The sequence below is a fragment of the Vipera ursinii genome (assembly GCF_947247035.1).
Source record: "Vipera ursinii genome assembly, chromosome: 1".
Classification (NCBI taxonomy): Eukaryota; Metazoa; Chordata; class Lepidosauria; order Squamata; family Viperidae; genus Vipera; species Vipera ursinii.
In genome coordinates, this window is record NC_139512.1 from 53,261,497 (window position 1) to 53,283,796 (window position 22,300).

The window sequence follows — 22,300 nt, forward strand, 5'->3', positions numbered from 1 at the left end:
ACAGGCGCTTCAGTAAACCAAGGATGTGAAGCTTAGGCCTTAATCCTGACACATTTCCTTCCTGCAATTAGAAAGGGAAGGCTCTGGGAGTCCAGATACGGTTGCGAAGTGTAAGGAAAAGGAGTTCCCTCCACACTGCAATCCTTCAATCCAGGCCGCCCGCCGAATTCCTGTTTCCGCTCCCATTGTGGAGCCGAGAGTCAAGATGCGAGGGCTGATCTTCGCCTCGCTCGCTCTCTTGCCGCCTTTCTCGGGGCTCTGGGCCTCTGCCGAGCTCCCTCAGAGCGGCCGCACTTGGTGTCAGGCATCCGGGGCCTGCTACAGCATCCACCTAGGCCGCATGAACTTTTACCAGGCTCAGAATGCTTGCGCCCAGCACGGGGGAGGTCTGAGCACGGCCAGCGGCCGTCCCGAAATCGAAGTCATCCTAGCTCTGCTGAAAGGACTTGCCAGCGAGACGGGCGGCTCTTTGTTTTGGCTGGGCCTGGTTAAGAAACCCCAGCAGTGCACCTTGCAAGACCTGCCGCTCAGGGGGTTCTCCTGGGTCTCCCCGGGGCTTCACGAGCCCAGGGCGAACGGGACCGCCACGCCGCCCAATTGGCTCAGAGAACCGAACAGGTCCTGCACTATGCAGAGATGCGCCGGGCTGCAAGTCAGCTTGGGCCAACCGCAGCTGAAACCGTGGGGCCTGAAGGACCACGGATGCACCAAGGCGAGCCCCGGTTACATCTGTAAATACAGCTACGCGGGAACGTGCCCTGCCCTCCACTCTGGAGCGCGCGGAATGGTCTACAGGCTGCCTTTTCAACTTCAAAGCCCGGCCGTGCAATTCAGCCCTCCCGGCACCGAGCTTACTATAGGGTGCGCCGGGCGAGAGGCGCGTTTCACTTGCCGCCTGTCGCCAAACGGCTCCCATTGGGAAAGCACCGAGCAGGACCTGTGCTCCTGTCCCAGCGGCTACTGGAGTCCGAGCAGCGGAGACTGCGCGGCATTTTCGGACTGCTTTAGCACCCGAGGCGCGTTCCGTTGTTTGTGCGCTTGGAGATCCCGCTTGGCGGCAGACGAAGAGAGTTGCGTCGCGCCAGCCAGAGATGGCGCAACGACGGGGAAGCCCGCCGTATCTACTCCGAGGGCTACGGAAACTTCCCCCGCGAACAACACCGGCGGGCCTGGTCAGAATATATCGTTTCTGGAATCGTTTCCTGCTCCGATCGGCAACAGCACCACCAAGCATTTGGCTCCTTCAAACCCCTCCAACTATATCTTCATCCTGATCACGGTGGCGGTGGTGATTCTTATGATTATGGTCATGGCCTCGCTCCAGGTCTTCCAGAGGTGCTTCAAGAACTGCTCTTCCAACAGTTCCCAGCCTACAAAAGAAGGTGCTGTAGTTGTAGAAGGCGATCCAGAAGCCTCGGCCACCCGCACCAACTCTGAACATTCCCTGGGACCCAGCAAAGCAGAGTCCATAGCTTCTCAGGAAGACTTTAAACCAGCCGAATTGGGACAACTATAAGGAGGCTGGGAAGGCATATTACATTTGGAGAAGAAATCTGGTGGGGGACGAAAAGGAAATATTCTTTTGAATACAATAAATATTAGCAAATGTTTACGGGTTATATATGCAGAAAGAAAAGTTACATTTTTTGTTTGAAGACAGTTATGTTTTTGTTTGACACTATTTGGTGAATTAGAACCATTTCTTTCTTTGAGATGCCCTTGGCAACATTGATCGGAAATTACTCCTCCCCACCATCTAGATTATTCCCTAAAATAAAAGAGTTAGAAGGATGAGAAATGGCAGTGCATATTTCTTGCAGTGATCCAGCTAGATATTGAAAAATGGAGTGCAGCAAATGACTGTGTTGTGTGAGAGGGCCACCACTTACTTGATTGTAGAGTCTCTATCTCTCCTCCCCCTTCCTTGTGACTACACCTGAGACCAGGCTCTGTGAATAGTGTTGTGTTGCCTGGAGAAAAATTCAGAGTCGCTGCTAATTATATCTACTCTTGCTGAATCTTGCAAGAATTGGGATTTGGTGCACAGGCTCTGGTGTCACTGCCATATTGTCTATAGGGAGAGGAGAACAAGCTAGTAGAACTGAATATGGTTGTAAGAAATTACTCTTGTAGGTGACTTTCTTGGGTGGTCCAGTAATTATGCTTTTGGAGGATAGGTAGATATTTGCCACCAAGGAGTAAAGGGTGGAATGGAACTATGGCTTCTGTACACTATTACTTTTATCACTTAACTTTCTTAATTTTAAACCCTCAAATATAATTCTGATTTTTAAGGTATTAATGGCAAGACTTAATCAGAAACCAGTCGAGTGTTGGAAGTGCATTAGATCTCATTCGAATGTGCTGGATGTCTATCTAACACAGTAATGATATAGCTATCTTTTTGGAGATGTGTCCCATTGAATCAAAGAGAACGTATTCTAGATAGACATATAGGATGGCTCTCTTAAGTTCGTCTTATTTTGAATGTTTTATTTCCTTGAGTTCTTACTTGAGTCTCGTGGATACATGTATGTCCAGATCAATTTGTCTGGCTGAAAAAAGGATCTGAAAAATGCAGTTCTGTGGCTTCATGGACTCCCTCAAAGGAAGAAATGTTGACCAGTGCTTAATTTTTATGATGTAAAGTTTTGTGTTCCAACTTGCTTAAATGGAATTTCTCCAAATAGGGCAGTTTTCAAACATTTCTCATGACTAGTATATATTAGTTCAATGCTATGAAAAGCATTGCACTTCACTGGTTTCAAATATGTCCCTATTTAATAGATGGCTTAAACTATCATTTTAATTTCTTCCATCTCACTTTTCTAATGAATTGAACTTGATAATTCAACTATTTTCTAGATGTCTTGCTCCTTAGATGTGTCAGGTAATAATCAGTAAGAGATCCTTGGCATCTAAGTCATTCCTTGGTTGAATTTTGAATTCTTTTTCCAAAATGGAGAAAGATCTTTTCATTTTTCCACTTCTTAGTAAATATTTTATCTGTGAATTGACTGCGATGCTGCATTCATCACTCGCTTTTCATTGTATGAATAAGATGTAGTTCTGGATTTTATACGGCTGACTTTTTTAGTGATGAATTTAATGTGAGACACTTTAGAAAATTCAGGAAATTCAAGGAAAAGGGAGGATATACATTTATAAATTTATTACTATAACTGGAACACCAACAAATGAATGCATGGAGATTTGGTGCCTTACTCCTTCACTGTAAAATATCATGGAGAGGTCAGTTTGAAAATAAACCCAGTAAGATCAGGAACAGAGAGACACTATTTAAAAGAAATGTTGAGCATTTTTAGCAGTTTTATTTCAAATGTAGAAGTACAAAGGTCAAACTCTCTTGTTCTGCTTTTATTAAGAACATCTAAAGTTGAACATTTCAACCAGAAAACATTTTAAAGTTTGTGAACCAGTATTCAAAAACTTCATATACAGAGCTTTAATTGGAAGCAGCTAATTTTATTCAGAAAAGACTGGAGGTCCAGTAATCCAAATTGCCATGAATTGAGTATAAGACAACCTTACAATCAGATTATCATAGGACAGGTCATAAATCTGAAAGTGGATATCAGATATATTTTGGGTAGAAATATAATTAGGATATGAACGCTTTCATTTGGAATATGCCAGAACACAAGTTGTGAGGGTTAGAGTAAATGTTCTTTGCTATTGATTAAAAGGGCAGGCAGGTCCATGTAGGAATAGTTTAGCAGGAGCAGAGAAATTAAAGCCTGTGGGAATACTAGATCTTATTTTTCTCCTCTGTTTTTCCCCCCCTTCATTCTGCCTGCCTTTTCTTCTGGAGCTCCAGATATACTTTTGCATCTTAAATATGGACCTAGAGTATTTTAGTTGAATTAGGAACTAAAACCTCAGCATTGCAGTCTAATTGATTTATGATTCAGATACATGGGGATTACTGAGAAAAGATGCAAATGTTTCACATATAAAATGTTCATATATTTATCTTTAATGTAAATTCCTGAAGGATATATACTGATTATGCTAGGTTTTTAAGATCAGAAGGGCATGGAAAAAACAAAGATTTTCTACTGGGAAAATAAGTGTTTTGGTTTTCCACAGCAAATAAAATGCTAAGTGTCAATGAACCTATTTAGTTTAGTGACTAAGACTGAACTATACTTGCAATTTTGACCCAGGAACAGTTTTGAATATTCTTAAACAATATACTCAAAATGCAGATGCATTTTGCTTATGGAATCATTGGGTCACTTATGCAGTGTGGTTTGTGAAGATTCCGTCTTGCCTGACAACTAGAAAATTGTTTCATTATACAATGAAAAAGAGAGAAATTACGAAAATAAAGACTACTATATAGAGAAATTAGTAAATTTGTTTTTGATAAAATGTCTTAGTGTGAGAAAGTTGGCTGGGCCTGTGAATAATTGTATAGTTTTGTTTCCAATGTTGAATCTTGGCTGAAAACCTGAATGCTTTTTCAATGAATGTTAGATGTATTGTCTGATATGTCAAGGACTATGGATCTGAAAATTAAGATAACAAAGCCCAAGATAATTGTGTTTGACAGGGAAGATGGCGAGAATGATGGCAAGTTACACATAAACATGAATTGGTATATTTATACAGCATGTATGAAAAATGGGGAGAAGCTGGAGAAATATTAAGACATACAAATGCTAGTAGAGATAGAGGATAATATGTGTTTGGTACAAGGAAAAATGTTAAATAAAGGAATGGATAATAGCTGTGAATAAGAATGTGCTTCTCATTTTAGTATATCAATGTTTCTCAACCTTGGTTACTCTAACACAGAGGTCTTCAAACTTGGACACTGGCTGAGGAATTCTGGGAGTTGAAGTCCACAAGTCATAAAAGGGCCAAGTTTGAAGACCCCTGCTCTAAGATCTAAGATTCCAATTCTAAGATTCATAATATTCAGACCCATTTGGTGCTTCTTTCAACTCCTAGAGTACCCCAGCTGGCCTACAGTAATTCTTAAAGCTGCTGAGGTTGAAAAACACTGTTACGTTGTATGAAAATTGGATCTGAATATGTTGGGAGAAGCATAAAAGAAAGTTGAATGTAGTTAAAATGGTTTACTTAAAAAGTGTATGGTTAAAGAACAATGGAGATAATGGGTGAATGTGGATTGTACACAAAAGTATGAATGTATGAAAGAAGTATGTGAAGATTGCTTGTTAGGTAAAGGGAAATGATTAAACTGCAAAGCAAATACATGAAGGAAGAGTTGAGTAGTGGGCTAAAAGAAAAAGAATAATAGATAATCACAGATGAAGTTGAAATCAAAGATGAAGTTCAACAAAAAGAACTTTAGAGAACAAAAGGCAATCTAAAGTGAATACATGTATATGGAAGTAAGAATGGTTTGGGAGATATAACATGGTGTTGGTATAAATCAGGTTTGGCTGTATTTTCTTAACATGGCTTAATTTCTTAACATATGCCTTTATTTATTTTATTTTATTTCTTCTTTTCTGTGGTTTTTATAATATTTCTTACATTGAGAGGTAATAGAATGTTGAATATGTATGAACATACTAATTTTATGGAATCTACTTCATCCTATGCAAATCTGTGCCTTAAGCCTTTCTAATCCAATATATATTTACCTTGGGTGAACCATATCTGCGCACGCGCATACACACACACACACACCTAATAAATTTAGAACTAAGCGTTATAAAAACCAAGGGTTGTTACTGATACAGCTATCATTTTTCATTCATAATATTCAGACCCATGTGGTGCTTCCTTACTACTGGAAGGGCAGGTGAGAATCCTGTGCATTCAGGACAGGGATGTATCAGATATTAGACTTTGTGGAATGGAAGGAAATTCCTGGATTAGAGCTATAATTTTGTGCTTAATTTTATATAAAAGTGCCTAGTTCTGCAGCATGAAACCCTAATCTAAACTAAAATGATTTTTCAGCAAAATTAGTAGAATTATTTCCAGTCCATATAATGGCTAGAAAGTGAGAAAAAAAATATTATTCAAACTTTTTTTTTAAAAAAAGAGCTGGTATTGAATAAGCAAAGGCTGCTTACTGCACAGATAAATTTATGCACTGTTTATGTATTTACATTCACTGGACGTTATTTGAATTCTCAGGCAACAGTGTGGTATTATCAACATATAAAATGCACACATGCCTTCTTCAAGCAACATACTCCTTACATAATTTAAATGCATTCCTTATACATTTGTCCATATGCTTATTAAACAAGCAATAACTGGACCCATAGATACTGCTCTCCATTGTCCATTATGGCTTTGAACAATCAAGGTTTTCATATAACACTTTATAGTAAGATAGCAAAGTGTAGATTACAACCGTGTACCCATACAACATGCATTATTTCCTGCTTATGTAAGAACAACACTAGTAGGTTTTGGATATTTTAGCCTGTATGCCACAAACAACCAAATCCCTGTAGGACTTTCTTTAACATAGAAACTTTATTTGGCTTAAGAAAATGCATACAGGATCCCTCCAATGTGGGATATCTACCTCCTTTCTGGGGCACCCAAAAAGAGAAATACTCAGCTTCTTCTGAACTATTAAGCAACTTTACTCTAGCATTAAAGGAATTGCAACAGTACAGACACACAAGTAGCAACAGCAGCCATAGAAATGTATATGTGTGTGTGTGTCAAAATAACAAACTGAGCCCACCCTTTGTATAAATCCCTATGCAAGTTTAAATGGGGCAGAGCTTCCATCACAATACCACTCCAGATGTCTGGCAAGTTTTGCTCCCTCCCTGACAAAGGCTGCTGATAATATAAAAATAACATAAGAATAAACAAACGCAGCAAGGTGAATCTACCCTGGGACACTGCAATCTTCATAAATATGAGTCAGTTGCCAAGCATCTGAATTTTGATCATGTGACCAGAGGGATGCGACAATAGTCATAATTGTGAAATAGTCATAAACTGTAAAAAAGTCACCTTTTTAATGCTGTTGTAACTTTGAATGGTCTCTAAATGAATTGTTGTAAGTCGAGGACTACCTGTAATAAGGGGCTGTCCTTGAAGACATCTGGAAGCTGCAGCTAGTCCAGAATGCAGTAGGACATGTACTTTTGGATGCCCCACTGTTTCATTTGAGTATCTCCACTGCTGTATGACCTGCTTTGACTTCCAGTTACTTTCTGGGTGCAGTCCAAGGTACTGGTTATCATCTTTCATGGCATGGTACCATGTAGGTTGCTTGCAGGACTGCCTTTCCATGGGGGTATCTGCCCATCCTGCTAGGTTAGCTAGAATGAAAGTACTTCAAGTCCCCTCCCTTAAATTTGCCACCTGATGGATCTTACAGCCTTCTTGGTGGCCGTCCCAGTCCTTCCGAACAGCCTCTCACTGGAGATCAAGGGGAATCTGTCCCTGTTTTGGCTTCTGGAGGGCTGTGAAGACCTTGTTCTTCTAACCATTGGGCTAGAAGGTGGGAGAAGGTGATAGATGATAGCTAGATGGTAGATAGATACCGTGTTTCCCCAAAAATAAGACCCAGTTGTATATTTTTTTTGCTTCCAAAAGAGGCACCAGCATGATGCATATAGTGTCTTGCCGCAAGTGGCAACACCGGCGTGATGCACCATGTGGCCTGCCGTGAGCAGTGGCACCTACACAATGTACCACATGGCATCTGGCCGCAAGTGACCACAAGTGGTCGCAAAAGAAGCCAGGCAGCGGTGTGACAGGTGTCAGGCCGTGGGAGGCCTGGCTGCAGTTGTCCTAAGCTCCACCTCCCCACTCTACCTTGATTTGTACACTTACACCTCACCCCACCTCATACAACCAGATGGCGGGACGGGGTGGGTGGGATCTTAACTAGAGCTTATTTTGGGGGTAGGTCTTATATCAGGCACACATGTAAAAATCAAGCTACGGCTTGTTTTCAGGATAGGTCTTATTTTTGGGGAAACGATAGATAGATAGATAGATAGATAGATAGATAGATAGATAGATAGATAGATAGATAGATAGATAGATGATAGGATGTATAAAGTTCCCACCCCTGTCAAAATGCCAGGTTTTTGAAATGTAAACAAATCAGACCAAGATAAATCACTTCAGAATTTGTTCCACCTTTAATATAGAATATAAGTGGTACAATTTAATTAAGCTGAATGTCCCTGTTGGCAAGTAAACTTTCACTCATTCTGTTTCCCTCTTCAGCTTCTTCATGGACCCTCAAACTCTGTTCTCAAAAGTTGGAAGAACCTTTGGAATAGATTTGGATACACAGCATAATGCAGTAGAAACAGCTTGTATATTATTTATTATTATTTATTTATTAATTCGGTTTATATACCGCCCTACTCCCAAAGGACTCAGGGCGGTTTACAAGGCAAAATTTAAAAACAATACAATATAAAATTAAAATAAAATTAAATTAAGTCTAGCCACAAAAAATTAAAATCACAATTTAAAAACATTAAACCCCTCAGTCCAGACCAGATAGCTCAAAGAGCCAGGTTTTTAGGTTTTTCTTCTCTTATTTTTCCCCCTGAAAAAAACCCAACAGATTACCAAACAAATGAGCGTAACTGTATGAAACTAAACTTTCATTTATTCAGTCATCTCTTTCAGATTTATATTAAAATGTAGAAGTAAAGAATTCTATGAACTCCAGGCAAGTTCTTAAAAGATTTTTACATTTTGATTATATTTAGAATTATTTTAAGTACACAACTTTTATATTTTCTTCCTTTCTATATAGTAGAGATACTTTCAAACTATTACTAATTTATGTAAGATGATTAAATATGCAGGACATGGGAGAATATTCATAGCTGAATGATAAAAATGCTTTGAATATTTTGCCAGTTAAATAAGTATAAAGAAAAGAAGAAAATATGTGAAGTTCTTTATTAGTGAATTTCCATCATAAAATATTGGCATAAGAAATCAAAAGTTGCACTCGGTATTTTATTTATGATAAATAAATATGACCTGTATTTCTTATAATGCTTACAATCTCAAGAAATATGATGTACCTTAAAAAGGTAAAGGTAAATGTTCCCCCCGCAAATGCGTGCTAGTCATTTCCAACTCTAGGGGCCGGTGCCCATCTCCGTTTAAAAGCCGAAGAGCCAGCGCTTGTCCGAGGATGTCTCTGTGGTCATGTGGCCGGCATGACTAGACGCCAAAGGCGCACGGAACGCTGTTACCTTCCCACCGTAGTGGTCCCTATTTTTCTACTTGCATTTTTACGTGCTTTCAAACTGCTAGGTTTGTAGAAGCTGAGACGAGTAACAGGCACTCACTCTGTTATGCGGCACTTGGGATTCGACCCGCCAAACTGCTGACCATTTGATCAACAAGCTCAGTGTCCTAACCCACTGAGCCACCGTGTCCCTATGATGTACCTTAGCTAACTAATAATACAGGAGTTTGGTTCTGAACAATACTTTGTCTCTTACAGCAATTCCCTGTTTGAGAATATGGAAAATAAACTTATCAAGGTGACAAGAAGAATATGTTTGACCATACTATTCAGCTGCAGAATTATTCCCAAGTCTGCATGCCACTTTATTATATAAGTTACCCACAAACCTTGCCAAGTTTATGCCACTCAGTCTCCCATTGAGTTTTAATTGGCTCCATGATTAAAATAGAGACTTTTTTATTTCCCTAAAGCACATTGCAATTCATATATACATATACAGAAATGTACAAAATGATCTGACATGAATGGCATATTAACTGTCACTATGAATATTTTATCTGTGAAATGGATGTGGTAAAATCTCATGAAGCTTGACTCTATTAGAAATGAATGTTGAAATTGGGTCATATTATTCTTCTCTGGAGGATACAAATCAATGACTACTTGATATTTCAGTTTTTCTTGTATAGGAACAATTTGTTCTTAATGTGTCATTATCACCCAAACCTTCAAAAATATTTAACTTTTTCTTCTGATAAAATACATCTAAGGAATTCATGTATGCATGAACTTTTCATGCTGACATTATGCAAGAATTATAACAAGGTAATACCTCACATTGAGTTACATACTTTGATGTCATTAGCAGAAAATTGAAGGCAGCATTCGGACTGCAGTCCAGGGAACAGGGGAATATTGAGAGCCAATCCGGTTAGTCCTTATTCCCTGCTGGACTAATTTGCTGAGCCACACTTCTTCCTCTCTGGCTGGTTTCCTTTGCTCTCTGTGGCTCCCAGCTTCAGGACCATGGATAGCTCAGGACGTTGGTCAGGGCAATATCCAGGATCTGGATATGCTGACTCAGCCTGCAACTGAGGAGCCATCCCTTCAGCTAACTTCTGTGGAGTGGGCTTAGTTGCATGCTTGTCAAACTGTTCAGCTTTCGAACCTGAGGACTCAGAGTTATCTCTAACGCTGACCTATTGATACAAATATTTCCCCCCAGCATTGGAAATAGAAAAGTTGTGATCTCAATCGGTAAATGGTGTGCAAAATTGATTTTGTTAGCAACTTATGAATGGATTATTAGCATTGATAAACTATGGATGATTATAGTAAAATATAGCTACCAGTAATTGATGTGTATAATTCTATATGTACATGTGTTGATTAATACCTAACTTGGATTTTTTCCTTAATTTTCTTTTTTCCCCATGTTTTTCTTACCTTTATAATTTTGACCATTGTTTGTTTTTTTTCTCTTTGTACAGTCTTTTTACACTCAGTAAAAAGCCATTAAAACTTTTTTATACAGATTTTTTGTTTGAAAAAATAACAAGATTTATAATAGAATATATGGGTTAGCCCACCACTCCTTCATCCTGGACATCTGCATGGGTAATCAAAATTGGCTAGAGGCAAGCATGATATTGTGATGCATTGCACATGGGCCTGCATGCAAAAATCAACATATTAATGCTCCTTACAATGATTGTTGTGGTAGAATTAGTTCATTTTATATAGTGTATCATTCTCTCCTATAATTAATAATGCTTTGTTTTTAACTGACTGACACATCTGGAAAAATGCTGCAACATTGTTCAATAGATGAATTTCCATCTCAAATCCCAACTGATCTAACTCTGGTGTTTTGGCAGATAGTGCCAATATAGCACTTAGTGGTATTGTGCTATTGTATAACAGCTGTTAAGCAATAGTCAGGCAATCGTTTTGTTGGCACAGCACATTTTATTTAAGATTTGTAACTAATGTAACCATTAACATTTCTCATTAAAACCTACTTGCTTTTATGATGTCAACAATTATTGTATTGAATGAAGTGAGTCAGCATTAAGGTTTTTATGAAAACATGTAACAAAAACCTGGCTATTCTTTCATTGTTAATGCCCTAATTTTTTTATCTGTGTAAAATATAAGGTAATGTAGTTTTCATGCTTTTTCTAAGCAATATTGCATCCATTAAATGTTGAATGTGCAATATGTTTACATTAGAACTATGGTTCAAGCTTCAGAACTGCTTCTCTCAATGGACTTTACAATAGGCAGACAAGACTACAAGATACTGTTTTATTCTTAGCTAAATGGACTTTCAAGGCATTGGGGTTTTTTTACAAAATATATAAAGAAAATAGAATGAAAACCAACTCTGGAGACATTACTTTGCAAAGAATATATTACACTGCCTATTCCCAAGAAAAAATATTTTGTGAAATTTAGCACATATTTCAATTGCCCTTGTGTCTTCCTTCTGTATAATTTCTCAAAAGGAGTCCACAATCCTAATAAGTGTTTCCAATTTTACTGCCACAATACCCATTTACATTGTTTTATCTTTAGAGATGTTAGTTTTTCACTGTAGAGCTGGGAATTCAATAATGGCTTTCACCTGCCCATACCTGATGAGTCATGATCTGCCATCTCTTAATTCAATATTGACAGTTCAGTCTTTATATTCCTTCTTGTTCAGATGTGTCTTGCACATTATGGATAAAATGTTGGTTTTAATCCACAAGGAAATTCAAAACACCCACTTGTCAACATGTCTTTGCATGATGACAAAAGAACAAGCAAATCCTTGTTTATTTGTCTCAATAAATGTCAAGGCTATGTGCAATTATATGCTTTTTCAATGTCCTTTAAAGATCAAAACCAGTCAAGCAATTGCAGAGGAATAATAAAAAATGGATTGCAAATAAGTGTTAAAGACATCTATTTATTAAGCTAACACTGAGTTACAGCATTGCTGGAGGAAGGTCACAACATAAGAGTATTGGATAGATACTCTCTTAAGGAAATAAGTGATCTAAAGTTGAAATACTGTTCTAATATTGTAAAACAATATTATAAACTGATACAGTAACTTTCTGCCCTAAACAATTTGATGCTTTTCATTTCAGTGGCAGGTTAGAATTTACATGGAAAGGGACCCCTGAAAAAAAGGCAAGGTGCAATTAGTTAACGAATTAAAATACATGTCAAATTAATACTCTAAAATACAGGTTAAAAGCATAATTCAAAATCTTGCATTTTGGTAACTTTTATAATAAATAGTTAATGATCAATCTTTTGACATTTGTAAGGCTGCTATCCTGTACATCCTTTATGGGAAATAGGTCCTGTGACAACCAGTGAGAGTTACTTCTGATTAGACACACATAAGATTGAATTGTAAAATAGACATAACATTTTCCCTTTAGTTTCACAGATTATGAATAATTCTTTTCAGAGGTCTTTTCCCCAGCTTTTTTAAATGCACTTTTTCAGATAGCTCTGTCAAGCAGTGTAACAAAGTTTGCCCAAATAGTGTTCTCAGCCTATTTCAGACATGTCAAACACAAGGCCCGGGGGCCGGATCCGGCCCACGAAGTGGTTTCATGTGGCTCACGAAGCCATCCTGGAAACAGTGAGGGAACTGCCCCCACTGCCTTGGGCCTGGCCCAGAGACCCTTAAATCTGTCCCACTCCTGCCCAGGCCCCCATAGGCACCCTTGATGCGAACGATGTAGAGCTGGCCACGCCCACCCAGTAGGCCATATGCACTCTAGCCACACCCACCCAGTAGGCCACGCCCCCCCAGGCCATATCCACCCGGCCCCTTGAGGGCAACCGCAATGCTGAAATTGAGTTTGACACCCCTGGCCTATTTGAAGAGACTAAACTGCATTTAGGCTTATTTTTGTCTTCTAGTTTTAGTTCTTAATTCCCTCCTCCCTTTTTTTCTGATTAATCTGGAAGCACAATTCAGGCAAAGAATCAAATTTCACTGAGAGAAATGCAGCGTTTGGCTATGAATAAGTACTTTTGAACAATGTACACATTGTTGAAAAGTACAAATGTCTGTGATTTAATTACAGTACAATATTGTTGCCAGTTTTAATATCTAATTTACAGCAGTATTATACATATTTTTCTCACAGGTTTAATAGGACATTTGGCTTGATAAAATGAGTTTAAGTTTTGTAGTATTAAGAACATTATTAATTCAAGCCGAATGCACTGAGGATTTTTTTTTCTATTTGCATCCCATTCAAAAGTACCATATTAAGTACTGACATTAATTAATTAATAATTAATTAACTAAATTGCAAGAAGCTGAACTATTGTTAAAGTTCAAGAAATTGTCAAAACCTCTGCAAGTTATCTGAATAAAATTGATAAGAATTTATCATGGAAATTGGATTGTAAATAACAAAGTTGAGTAATTATAAAGTTATGTTTTCTCAACTCATCCTGCTTTAAACATGAAATGTTTACTAACACCATCATACAAGATGGTGTTATACTCTTGTATGATGGTGAAAATACACTTTTATTTTTAAAAGTATTAGGGGATCATGATTGTAATTTGAATAGATTTATTCCAAAATGATCTGTTCTTTATGAATACATATTTTCAAGCAAATATGAATCTATTTTATCACAGTTCTTATCTCAGTTCCTTTTAATGGTCCTTCTGCTAATTAAATTAAATGGAAAAGATTTGGAATTATTTAGAATTATTTCTATTTCAGATCTGCTTTTTATTTGGGCATTTTTATTTTTTTTATCAAACTACTTGTGATAAATCTAAAGCAAAGGATATTAAGAGATGTATTTTAGCCATCATTATTCTTTATAAAAAAACACTTTTCCAAAGCATATACAATAACAATATAGGACAGGAGACAAAATACAAGAACAAAAGGAATTCCTTCCCAAACTACAAACATTCTCTGACCGAAGAAAGTGCTTTAAACAGATATAAGCATCATGAATTTGTATACTCCCAAAGCTATTTTTAAGGACTGTTTTATAGAGAATTGTCTCCACAACATAGAATCTACATAGAATTAGAAATATAAAAAGAAAAATTATTTATTTTACATTTGAAAACTGGCTCCCAAGAAATGTAACACACAGCAAAATATTTAAACAAGCTACTATAAATTAAACTAATGCAAAATGAAGAATACATTTCATCTGGGTAGAAGTGGGAAAAAGAGGGTGGTCTGGATCTTCCCCAAGTCCCACTCCAGCACCTTGTTTTTTTATTTATTTCTTTTGTAGGATCTTTTCCTAGCTTCTTTATATAGAGAAAATATTTGGTCAGATGAGGCCATTTGTGCTATCATCATTTAGCCGTTTTGTTGTTCTTGAACTCTTTTTTTTAGTCTCCATCAGTTATGTGAAATATGCATCCTAATTCTAAAGGGACAGAATATGACTCAAATCAAATCGAATCTTTATTACAGTCAAAGAATAAATAAAAAGTATAACAAAGAATATGACTGAAAACAAACCAGGCCTAGAACTCCACTCTCAGCGCTATATATTATGATTACAATGGGAAGCACTAGAGGTCTCCCATAGGATTTATGCTTTCTAGAAAGAGAACAAAGGTTACAGACCTCCCATACTGAATTTGAGGTCCAGTTACAAGAGCACAACAATGCTTTGCATCTCCTATGACTTTTCCTTGGTTGATTTTTAAACTTGGAGATAAGCGCTGGTCTAAATGATGTTGGGCCAGATCTAGCAAGACAAATTACTAATAATCATCTGAGGCGGATTGATTCAACGGTGTAGAAGTTGTGTAAGTAAGTAAATAAATAATCTTGAATTTTGCTACCTTCTTTTTTCCATTTTGAATTGCTTTTGAATAGTTAGAAGGGTAATTTTGACTGAATGTTTCAAGCAATTTAACAATTATTCCCCTAAAGCCAGATATATTTTTTCTGAGGTAACCATTGGTGAGTACTTTTGTGGCTGAAGTTATCTTGGTATCTCAGAGAAGGCTTTAAAAAAACAAAACCCCTCCTCAGCCTCCCAGAGTCGGCCTCCTCAGGGTGCCGTCAGCCAGGCAATGCTGGCTGGCGACCCCCAAGGGGAGAGCCTTCTCTGTGGGCGCGCCGACCCTCTGGAATGAACTGCCTCCGGAGCTGCGGACAGCCCCTGACCTTCGATCCTTCCGCCGTGACCTGAAGACATGGATGTTCCAACAAGCGGGCCTGGACTGACCATGGTTTTTAATTTGGTTTTTATTGTGTTAAATTGTCCCGTATTTCTTACATTCATTAATTCTTTTTTAAATTTTTGTATTTTATGTCTCTTAATTTTTATTGTTGTGAGCTGCCCTGAGTCCTTACGGAGAAGGGCGGCATATAAATTTAATTAATCCTAATCCTAATCCATTCACAAAACTACTCTTTTCTCCTTATAGTCCCTTACTTCTCTCTGCTGGTGGTTCATAACAAATACCAGCCCAGAACTGTGTAATCTTGCTGTTCTCCCCTCCCCTTGATTCACAATGCTTCCCAAACCAAACACTGCTGGCAGTTCAGGACCCAGATCTTGATAGTTGCTGGGAAAGAGTGGGAGCCTGGGGTTTCTATCTTATCAACAGCCAGCTGCTGCTTTGAGATAACAAAACCGTGCTTGCTTTCTACTCGACTGGTTTCCTTTCCAGATGGATCGCCATTTCCTCCAGTGAACTTGCTCCAAGCCAGTGAACAGAAAATTGGTCCTGCAGCAGGGACCCAGAGGGAAAAGATATAAGATTATTCGTTTCTATTAAGCTGATGGAATAGTTAGCTTTTCTCCTGGGAGTGCCCAGCAGATCTAATAGTTTGCACTGCCTCAGGATCATTTGCATCCTGCTGGGGAAGTTCTTGGAAAGGGTGAAAAGGGTTTTTGCCATCCTTCTGGCAAATCTGGAATTACCTTTCTTTTCCAAAGATGAACTGTGGAATCATTTAGAAACGAGGATCGTTGTAAAGCTAAGCCTGCATGTTTCAAATACTGCTGGTTGGTCAGGCGAACCACTGAGTACACCATGTGAGCTTATCGAGACTGAGTCCAGTCCCAACTTCTGAAACAACACACTACACGCCCCTACCATCAGAAAGACCCACAGCCTTTAGAGGGGTATGTTTTGAGCCCACCCCTCAGCATCTCTTTATGCTGCTGCAACACATAAAGGCAACCTGGGTCCTGATTTGGTTTGGTTTCTTTTCTGAAGCCAGGAGCAAAACCTTCCAGCAGCTCTCAGCAATCTTTCACGCGGGGGATCCAGCAGTCCTCAGCTTGAGGCCAAGGCCAGGCGCCCTCGCCGATAAAGAGCACACTCGCGGGCCGCGGACCTCAAAGAAAGCACTAGAGAGACTCGAGGCTCCGGGGCTAGGTAAGCGGGAAAGGCTGGAGAACCGGCCAGGTCGCCCAAGAACTCACTCCTTGCCAGGGAAGGAAGAAGGAGCGTCCAGCTTAGAAGCCGAAGGTGGCCAGCGGGGGGGGGGGGCGCCCGTCCTACGGGCCGTTCTCGCCGCTTTTCCCTGTCCCACCCCGCCCAGGCTTTTTCTTGGCTCGATCTCCCCCGCCCGCCCCCCTTCCACTCCGTTGGATCCGGCCCGGGAGAGCCAGAAAGCTGCCTTCAGAGGGTTGTAATCCTGGAGGTGCAAGTCCCGTTCCGGCACACGCTGCCTGACTCGCCGAAGTTGTCGGCGGGAAAGTCCTCCACGCTGTAGGCCCTGCTCTTGAGGGCGGTGGCGTAGTAGTCGACCGGCTCCTCGGGGGCGTTGTCCATCCAGCTAAGGCACAGGAGCCTCTGGAAGGAGCGCTTGAAGTTATCCGAGAGGAAGCCGTAGAGGATGGGGTTGGCGCAACTGTTGGCGTAGCCCAGGATGACGGAAAGCTGGCTGATGGTGGCGTCGTCGGGCTCGACGAAGAGGTTGACCAACTGCACGACGTAGAAAGGCATCCAGCAGATGACGAAGACGGTGACCACCATGAGGACCATGAGCGTGATCTTCCGTTCGGAGCGCTTGCGCTGTTGCCAGCCGGCCTTGAGCGCCACCACGCGCATCTTGGCAATGATGAGGATGTAACAGAGACTAATGGCCACCACGGGGAAGAGGAAGCCCATGAGGAAAGTGTAGACCACGAAGACCACCAGCCACTTCTGCTTCGGTTCGGGCATCATCATGTTGCAGGCCACCGTGCCGTCCGTGTTGGCCTCGGTCCGGGAGAAAATGAGGATGGGCAGAATGATGACGAGGGCCAGCCCCCAGACGGCCAGGTTAACCATCTTGGCCACCGTGGGCCGGCGGTATCGCGACGCCTTAATGGGGTGCACCACCGCGATGTAGCGGTCCACGCTGAGCACGGTCAGGCAGTAGATGCTGGTGAACATGTTGACCGCGTCGACGCTGAGCACCAGGCGGCAGAGCAGCGACCCGAAGGGCCAGTGGTGGAGCAGCGTGGAGGTAACCAGGAAAGGCACGCTCAGCATCAGCAGCTCGTCCGCAATGGCCAGGTTGAGGATGTAGATGTTGGTGGCGGTCTTCATCTTCGCGTAGCGCAGGATCACGTAAATGACCATGGAGTTCCCGCACAGACCCACCAGGCACACCACGGAGTAGATGAAGGAGATGAGGATGGCGCTGCCGCTGCCCGGCGACTCGCCACCCCCGCCGCCCCCGCCGCCCCCGCCGCCGCCGCCGCTCACCGTGCCGTTGGGGCCAGGAGGGCCGGAGGAGTTCCTGCCAGCCGCTGCCGAGTCCATGCCTCCAGCAGCGCCCGCCACCAGCCTGGCGCAGGGGCCATCCTCCGCCCCGTCGACCCGAGCTCAGGGGGGCAGGGGCGGCGCGAGTGCCCGGGCAGCCCGGCGGGAGCTCAGCATCCTTTCTCTTCCAGGCACAGCCTGACGGCGAGCGTCGCCGTCCTTTGCTCCGGCAGCCCGGGCGCGGGCGCAGGGAGAGCGGGAAAAAGGACGGAGCTGCGCACCGCCTCCAGCCCAACTGGCATTAGTTGCAGCTGGTCGGCTCGCAGGGATGATTAATAGGAGGCGAGCGGCGCGTCAGCACCTACGAAGAGCGAGAGGGAGAAAAGAGGTGGGAGGAGGGCAAGGCGGGGAGGGCGCCCCCTCCGCCTCCCTCCCTCCTTCCCTCCCCGCTTCCCGCCAATCTGCTCCTGTAAGAGAAGACTTCCCCTGCTCAGACGGACGCCGCCGCCGCCGCCGCGTTAGAGAGCCAAGCCAACAAGTGCCAACAGACTCCCTGTGGCAGGAGGGCCGGTTCGTGCTGTCTCTGGCGAGCGAGCAAAAGGCCAAGAGGGAGCCCGGAGGAAGGACGGGGTTTTTTTTTCCCTTCGGAACTTTTGGTTTGTTTGTTTATCCAAAACACTTATAGAGCCGCCCATCACATATCGAGCTCAACCAACAATTAAAATCACATCCATAAGAAGACAAAACAGTGAGGGTGAAGGTTCGTTCTCCGAGCTTGTGGGTTGGTTTCCCAGCGGTTCGTTACCAGGCTAGGCAACATCTTCAGCGGAGTTTAGGGGATGTCTCTGCCAGGGCATCCTCTGTTTACAAGGGTTTCGCGTGGTCCTTAGGTCCTTATAAGCCCTTTATAAACAGAGGAATACTGACAGGGACATCCCCTAAACTCCGCTGAAGATGTTGCCTAGCCTGGTAACCAAACGCTGGGAAACCAACCCACAGACCTGGAGAACGAAGCTTCACCCTCATCCTACACCCGAGTTACAGATATTCGCCCAGATATTCGCCGCAATTGCGAAACACAATACATACAGCTATGAAACCCATAAACGTTAAAAATATGGCACTAAAGTTAAGCTTCCACAAGCCTTATCTACTTCAATCCTCTCATCCACCTCACCCTATCTCAGCGCTTGGGGAAAAAGCCAAGTCTTGGGTGCTTTTTGGAAGGCTAGGAGGGTAGTGGCTTGGCTTCAGTGCAGCTTCCCAAGGCTGAAAGACCTGGCCAATTCACCCAAACCTGCCATATTGCCTCTTTCTTGCCTTCCTGTCCCATGTCCCTTCTCTCCACCTCATCAGTGGCTGTTTCCTCATACTCTTGGGTAATCCCAATATCACCTTCCTAGCTACTTCATCTCTGTCTCAGGATGGTCTCAGATTTAGCATGACCTTGGCCACATGCCTTCAAGGTGGGGCTCTGCTTTCTTTTTGGCTTGGCAGGATAGACTTTTGGGCAACTATCAAAAGAAGCCAATTGGTGGCAGCCAATTTTATTAAAAGTCCTAAGCTTCCATGAACTGCAACTGTGAGGATCAGCTTCAGTTTCTGCCCTCTCTTCTGTGTACATTTTCTCTTTTAGAACTGGACCCAGCGGGACCCATTTTCATTTTGTGTCACCACAATTCCTTCTCTCTCTCTCTCTCTCTCTCTCTCTCTCTCTCTCTCTCTCTCTCTCTCTCTCTCTCTCTCTCTCTCTCTCTCTCTCTCTCTCTCTCTCTCTCTCTCCCCCACCAGGGAGCCCAATCTTACCCACAGTGTTGTGCTGCCCCCAGAACTGCAGATGATCACTGTTCTTTGGCTTAGACTATCACATGTTGGTGGTGATTTGGAGTGGGCCAACTGTGTTAAGCATTGCTGAGCATGTTGTTTTTGACATTTCTGTTCAAATGACTGCCCTTTCTTTCCTTCTGGGTGTTGAGAGCAAATGAGTAAACAAAAAAAGGCAACAGAAAGTAAAGTTCATCTGTCCTTTACCTTTCCTTTGGACACAACTGCCTTTGCACAGTGCATAATTACCGGTTACTTCAACAGTCTGTTTTCTGGGTTCACACAATAAACTGAACAAGAAATTAACAAAATGGGTTTATATTACATACTAAGCTGTACGTACACGAACAAACCCAAAACAAGGTTAAATTCAACTAAACTTTAAATATGGGCAGCTGCTCAGAGTTTCGTATAAGATGGGTAGATATAAAAATGTTTTAAATAAATAAATATTGTGCAAACAGTAATGATAATTGTTGTGTGCCTATGGTTAGCTCACAACAATCAAATGAAGAAATTGCAATGAAATCCTTAGAAGATAAAAGATGACAAGCACTGTACATCAGATGAAATGGAGTGAGGGGGTGTGTGTCTCACCTTCCCTTGCCAAAGGCGAAGAGGCAGGTCTTTGCCACTCTTCTGAACAACAACAGCATGAGGACCACCCAGATCTTGGGGACACCTCATTCCAGAGGGGATGTGCTGCTACAGAATGTACAGTAGATGCTTAAGTTTATAATTCCTGGATAGCCATCTTGTGAAAAATAGCTTCTCTTTTCCATATTCTTTGTTCATTGCCGCTGTAAGAATTGAGACTTGGAAAGAAGCAGGGGAAAAATTAGTGAGATACAGATGCCTTTAATTGCTGTCTTAGCCATGAAAGATGCTTCCATACTACCCAGCAGTAACACAGTACAAAACAGAATACTATTATCTCCCTGAGAATTGCAAAAGCACATAATTGCTTGAAATTTTAACTATCCCTTCTACACAGCTCCAGTATAAGAGAATGTTGCAGGTCTCCATCAGCGATAATTGACACATAAAAAGTTTTTAAAAAACAAAAAAACCCTCAAGTGGACATTTCCCCCCCCCCAATAGAAAATAAAAAAGGAGATCCTTAACAAAGCAAAGGTTGTTTGCTTGGATGACTGGTCATGAAGCTATATCAGAAAATGAATGTTTTCCAGCTATGAGGCAGTTGATTGTTTCAGTGTGTCAAATCTTAATTTATGTTCTAGGATAAAGAAGATCTCCTAGATGTGACACTTGATTAAGAAAATAATTGTGCAATGCAAAGAGAGCCAGGTTTTTGCTAAGGCGATCCTGCTAGTTCTGGAAGGAAAAATGTACTCCTTTGAACTGTCTCCTGTACATGATATGAAGTGGGCTTTCCTCCCTGTTGTATAATACTTAAACTGGCATCTTCACAAAACCAGCAAATTGCCTGAAAAATACTACTACATTGCTGTAGGTTTTCATACATAACAAATGCCAGGGTGGGAAAGGAGAAGGGATGAGAACTTCCACTCACAGGGAATAGTTCATCAAAAGCTCTGGAATCACAGTGTGTATGGGAGGGGTTGAGTTTATAATGTAAATTGCGTAGTATTGTCTTGTCTTTGATGTTTATTTCCAGTGGACCATTGGGTCTAAACAACCATACAGTACTTTTGTTTTAGCTTGTTTTCCCTCACTTCATATTGATAGCATCCAGGGCTTTTTTTCTCATAGAACTCTCAGAACGGAGTTCCGGCACCTTTTTTTGGATGGAACCTTGTAGGGCAGGCAAGGCGGGTTGTATGACATGTGTGAGTTCCGGCACCTTTTTCTTTTACAAAAAAAGCACTGATAGCATCTAACCTGAAAGGTGAATGGACTCAGTTATAATGGTGTATCATTGTAAGACTTCAAAGCCCAGTTTAGAGAATCTTCCTGTGTTGTTGCTAAGAGTCAAGAATGGCTTGGTGGCACCTGACCAGTCAATCAATGTAGATCTCAAGATCATTTTAGGTTAAATTGAAATTTTCCTAGGATTTCCAGTGAGAACAGGAAAGAATTGAGATAACTTTCTTGCTCTCATTTGCCTCTAGAAAGCAACTGCTGTGAACAATATTTGAAGAGCAGAAGGGAGAGCAATAGGACAGACTGCAAAAAGAGATGAAGGAGATGGAATCATAGAATGTGAGGGGCTTGGTAGAATTTATCTTGGAGATTGTATAGTTGAACCTCTAGATCAGTGCAGGAATCTTCTGCTATAGCATCCAACCTTCGCTCTTTCCGCCGTGACCTGAAAACTCACCTTTTTGAACAAGCCGGCCTGGTCTGATGGGTTTGGGGTATTTTAATTGTAATTTTAATTAGCTTTTTTACTGCAATTGGGCTATTCTATTTAATTCTCATTTTAACTTTTGTATATTGTATTTTTATTGCATTTTATTGCCCTGTACACCGCCCTGAGTCCTTCAGGAGAAGGGCGGTATAGAAATTAAATTAAATAAATAAATAAAATAAATAAATACTTCTGATGAAAGTCTACTCTTCTTGAGGCA

General features: G+C 41.4%; 2 protein-coding genes across 2 annotated transcripts; one reads left to right on the forward strand and one right to left on the reverse strand.

The window, feature by feature from the left end:
* Positions 1 to 205: 205 nt before the first annotated feature.
* On the forward strand, positions 206 to 1,516 carry CLEC14A (C-type lectin domain containing 14A; the record flags this gene model as incomplete). The annotated part of the gene is made up of 1 exon (XM_083349668.1): positions 206 to 1,516. One exon carries the CDS (start codon positions 206 to 208, stop codon positions 1,514 to 1,516), a length of 1,311 nt encoding a protein of 436 aa, XP_083205794.1.
* Positions 1,517 to 16,853: 15,337 nt separating this feature from the next.
* SSTR1 (somatostatin receptor 1) lies at positions 16,854 to 17,984 on the reverse strand (the record flags this gene model as incomplete). The annotated part of the gene is made up of 1 exon (XM_083350854.1): positions 16,854 to 17,984. One exon carries the CDS (start codon positions 17,982 to 17,984, stop codon positions 16,854 to 16,856), a length of 1,131 nt encoding a protein of 376 aa, XP_083206980.1.
* Between the last annotated feature and the right edge of the window lie 4,316 nt (positions 17,985 to 22,300).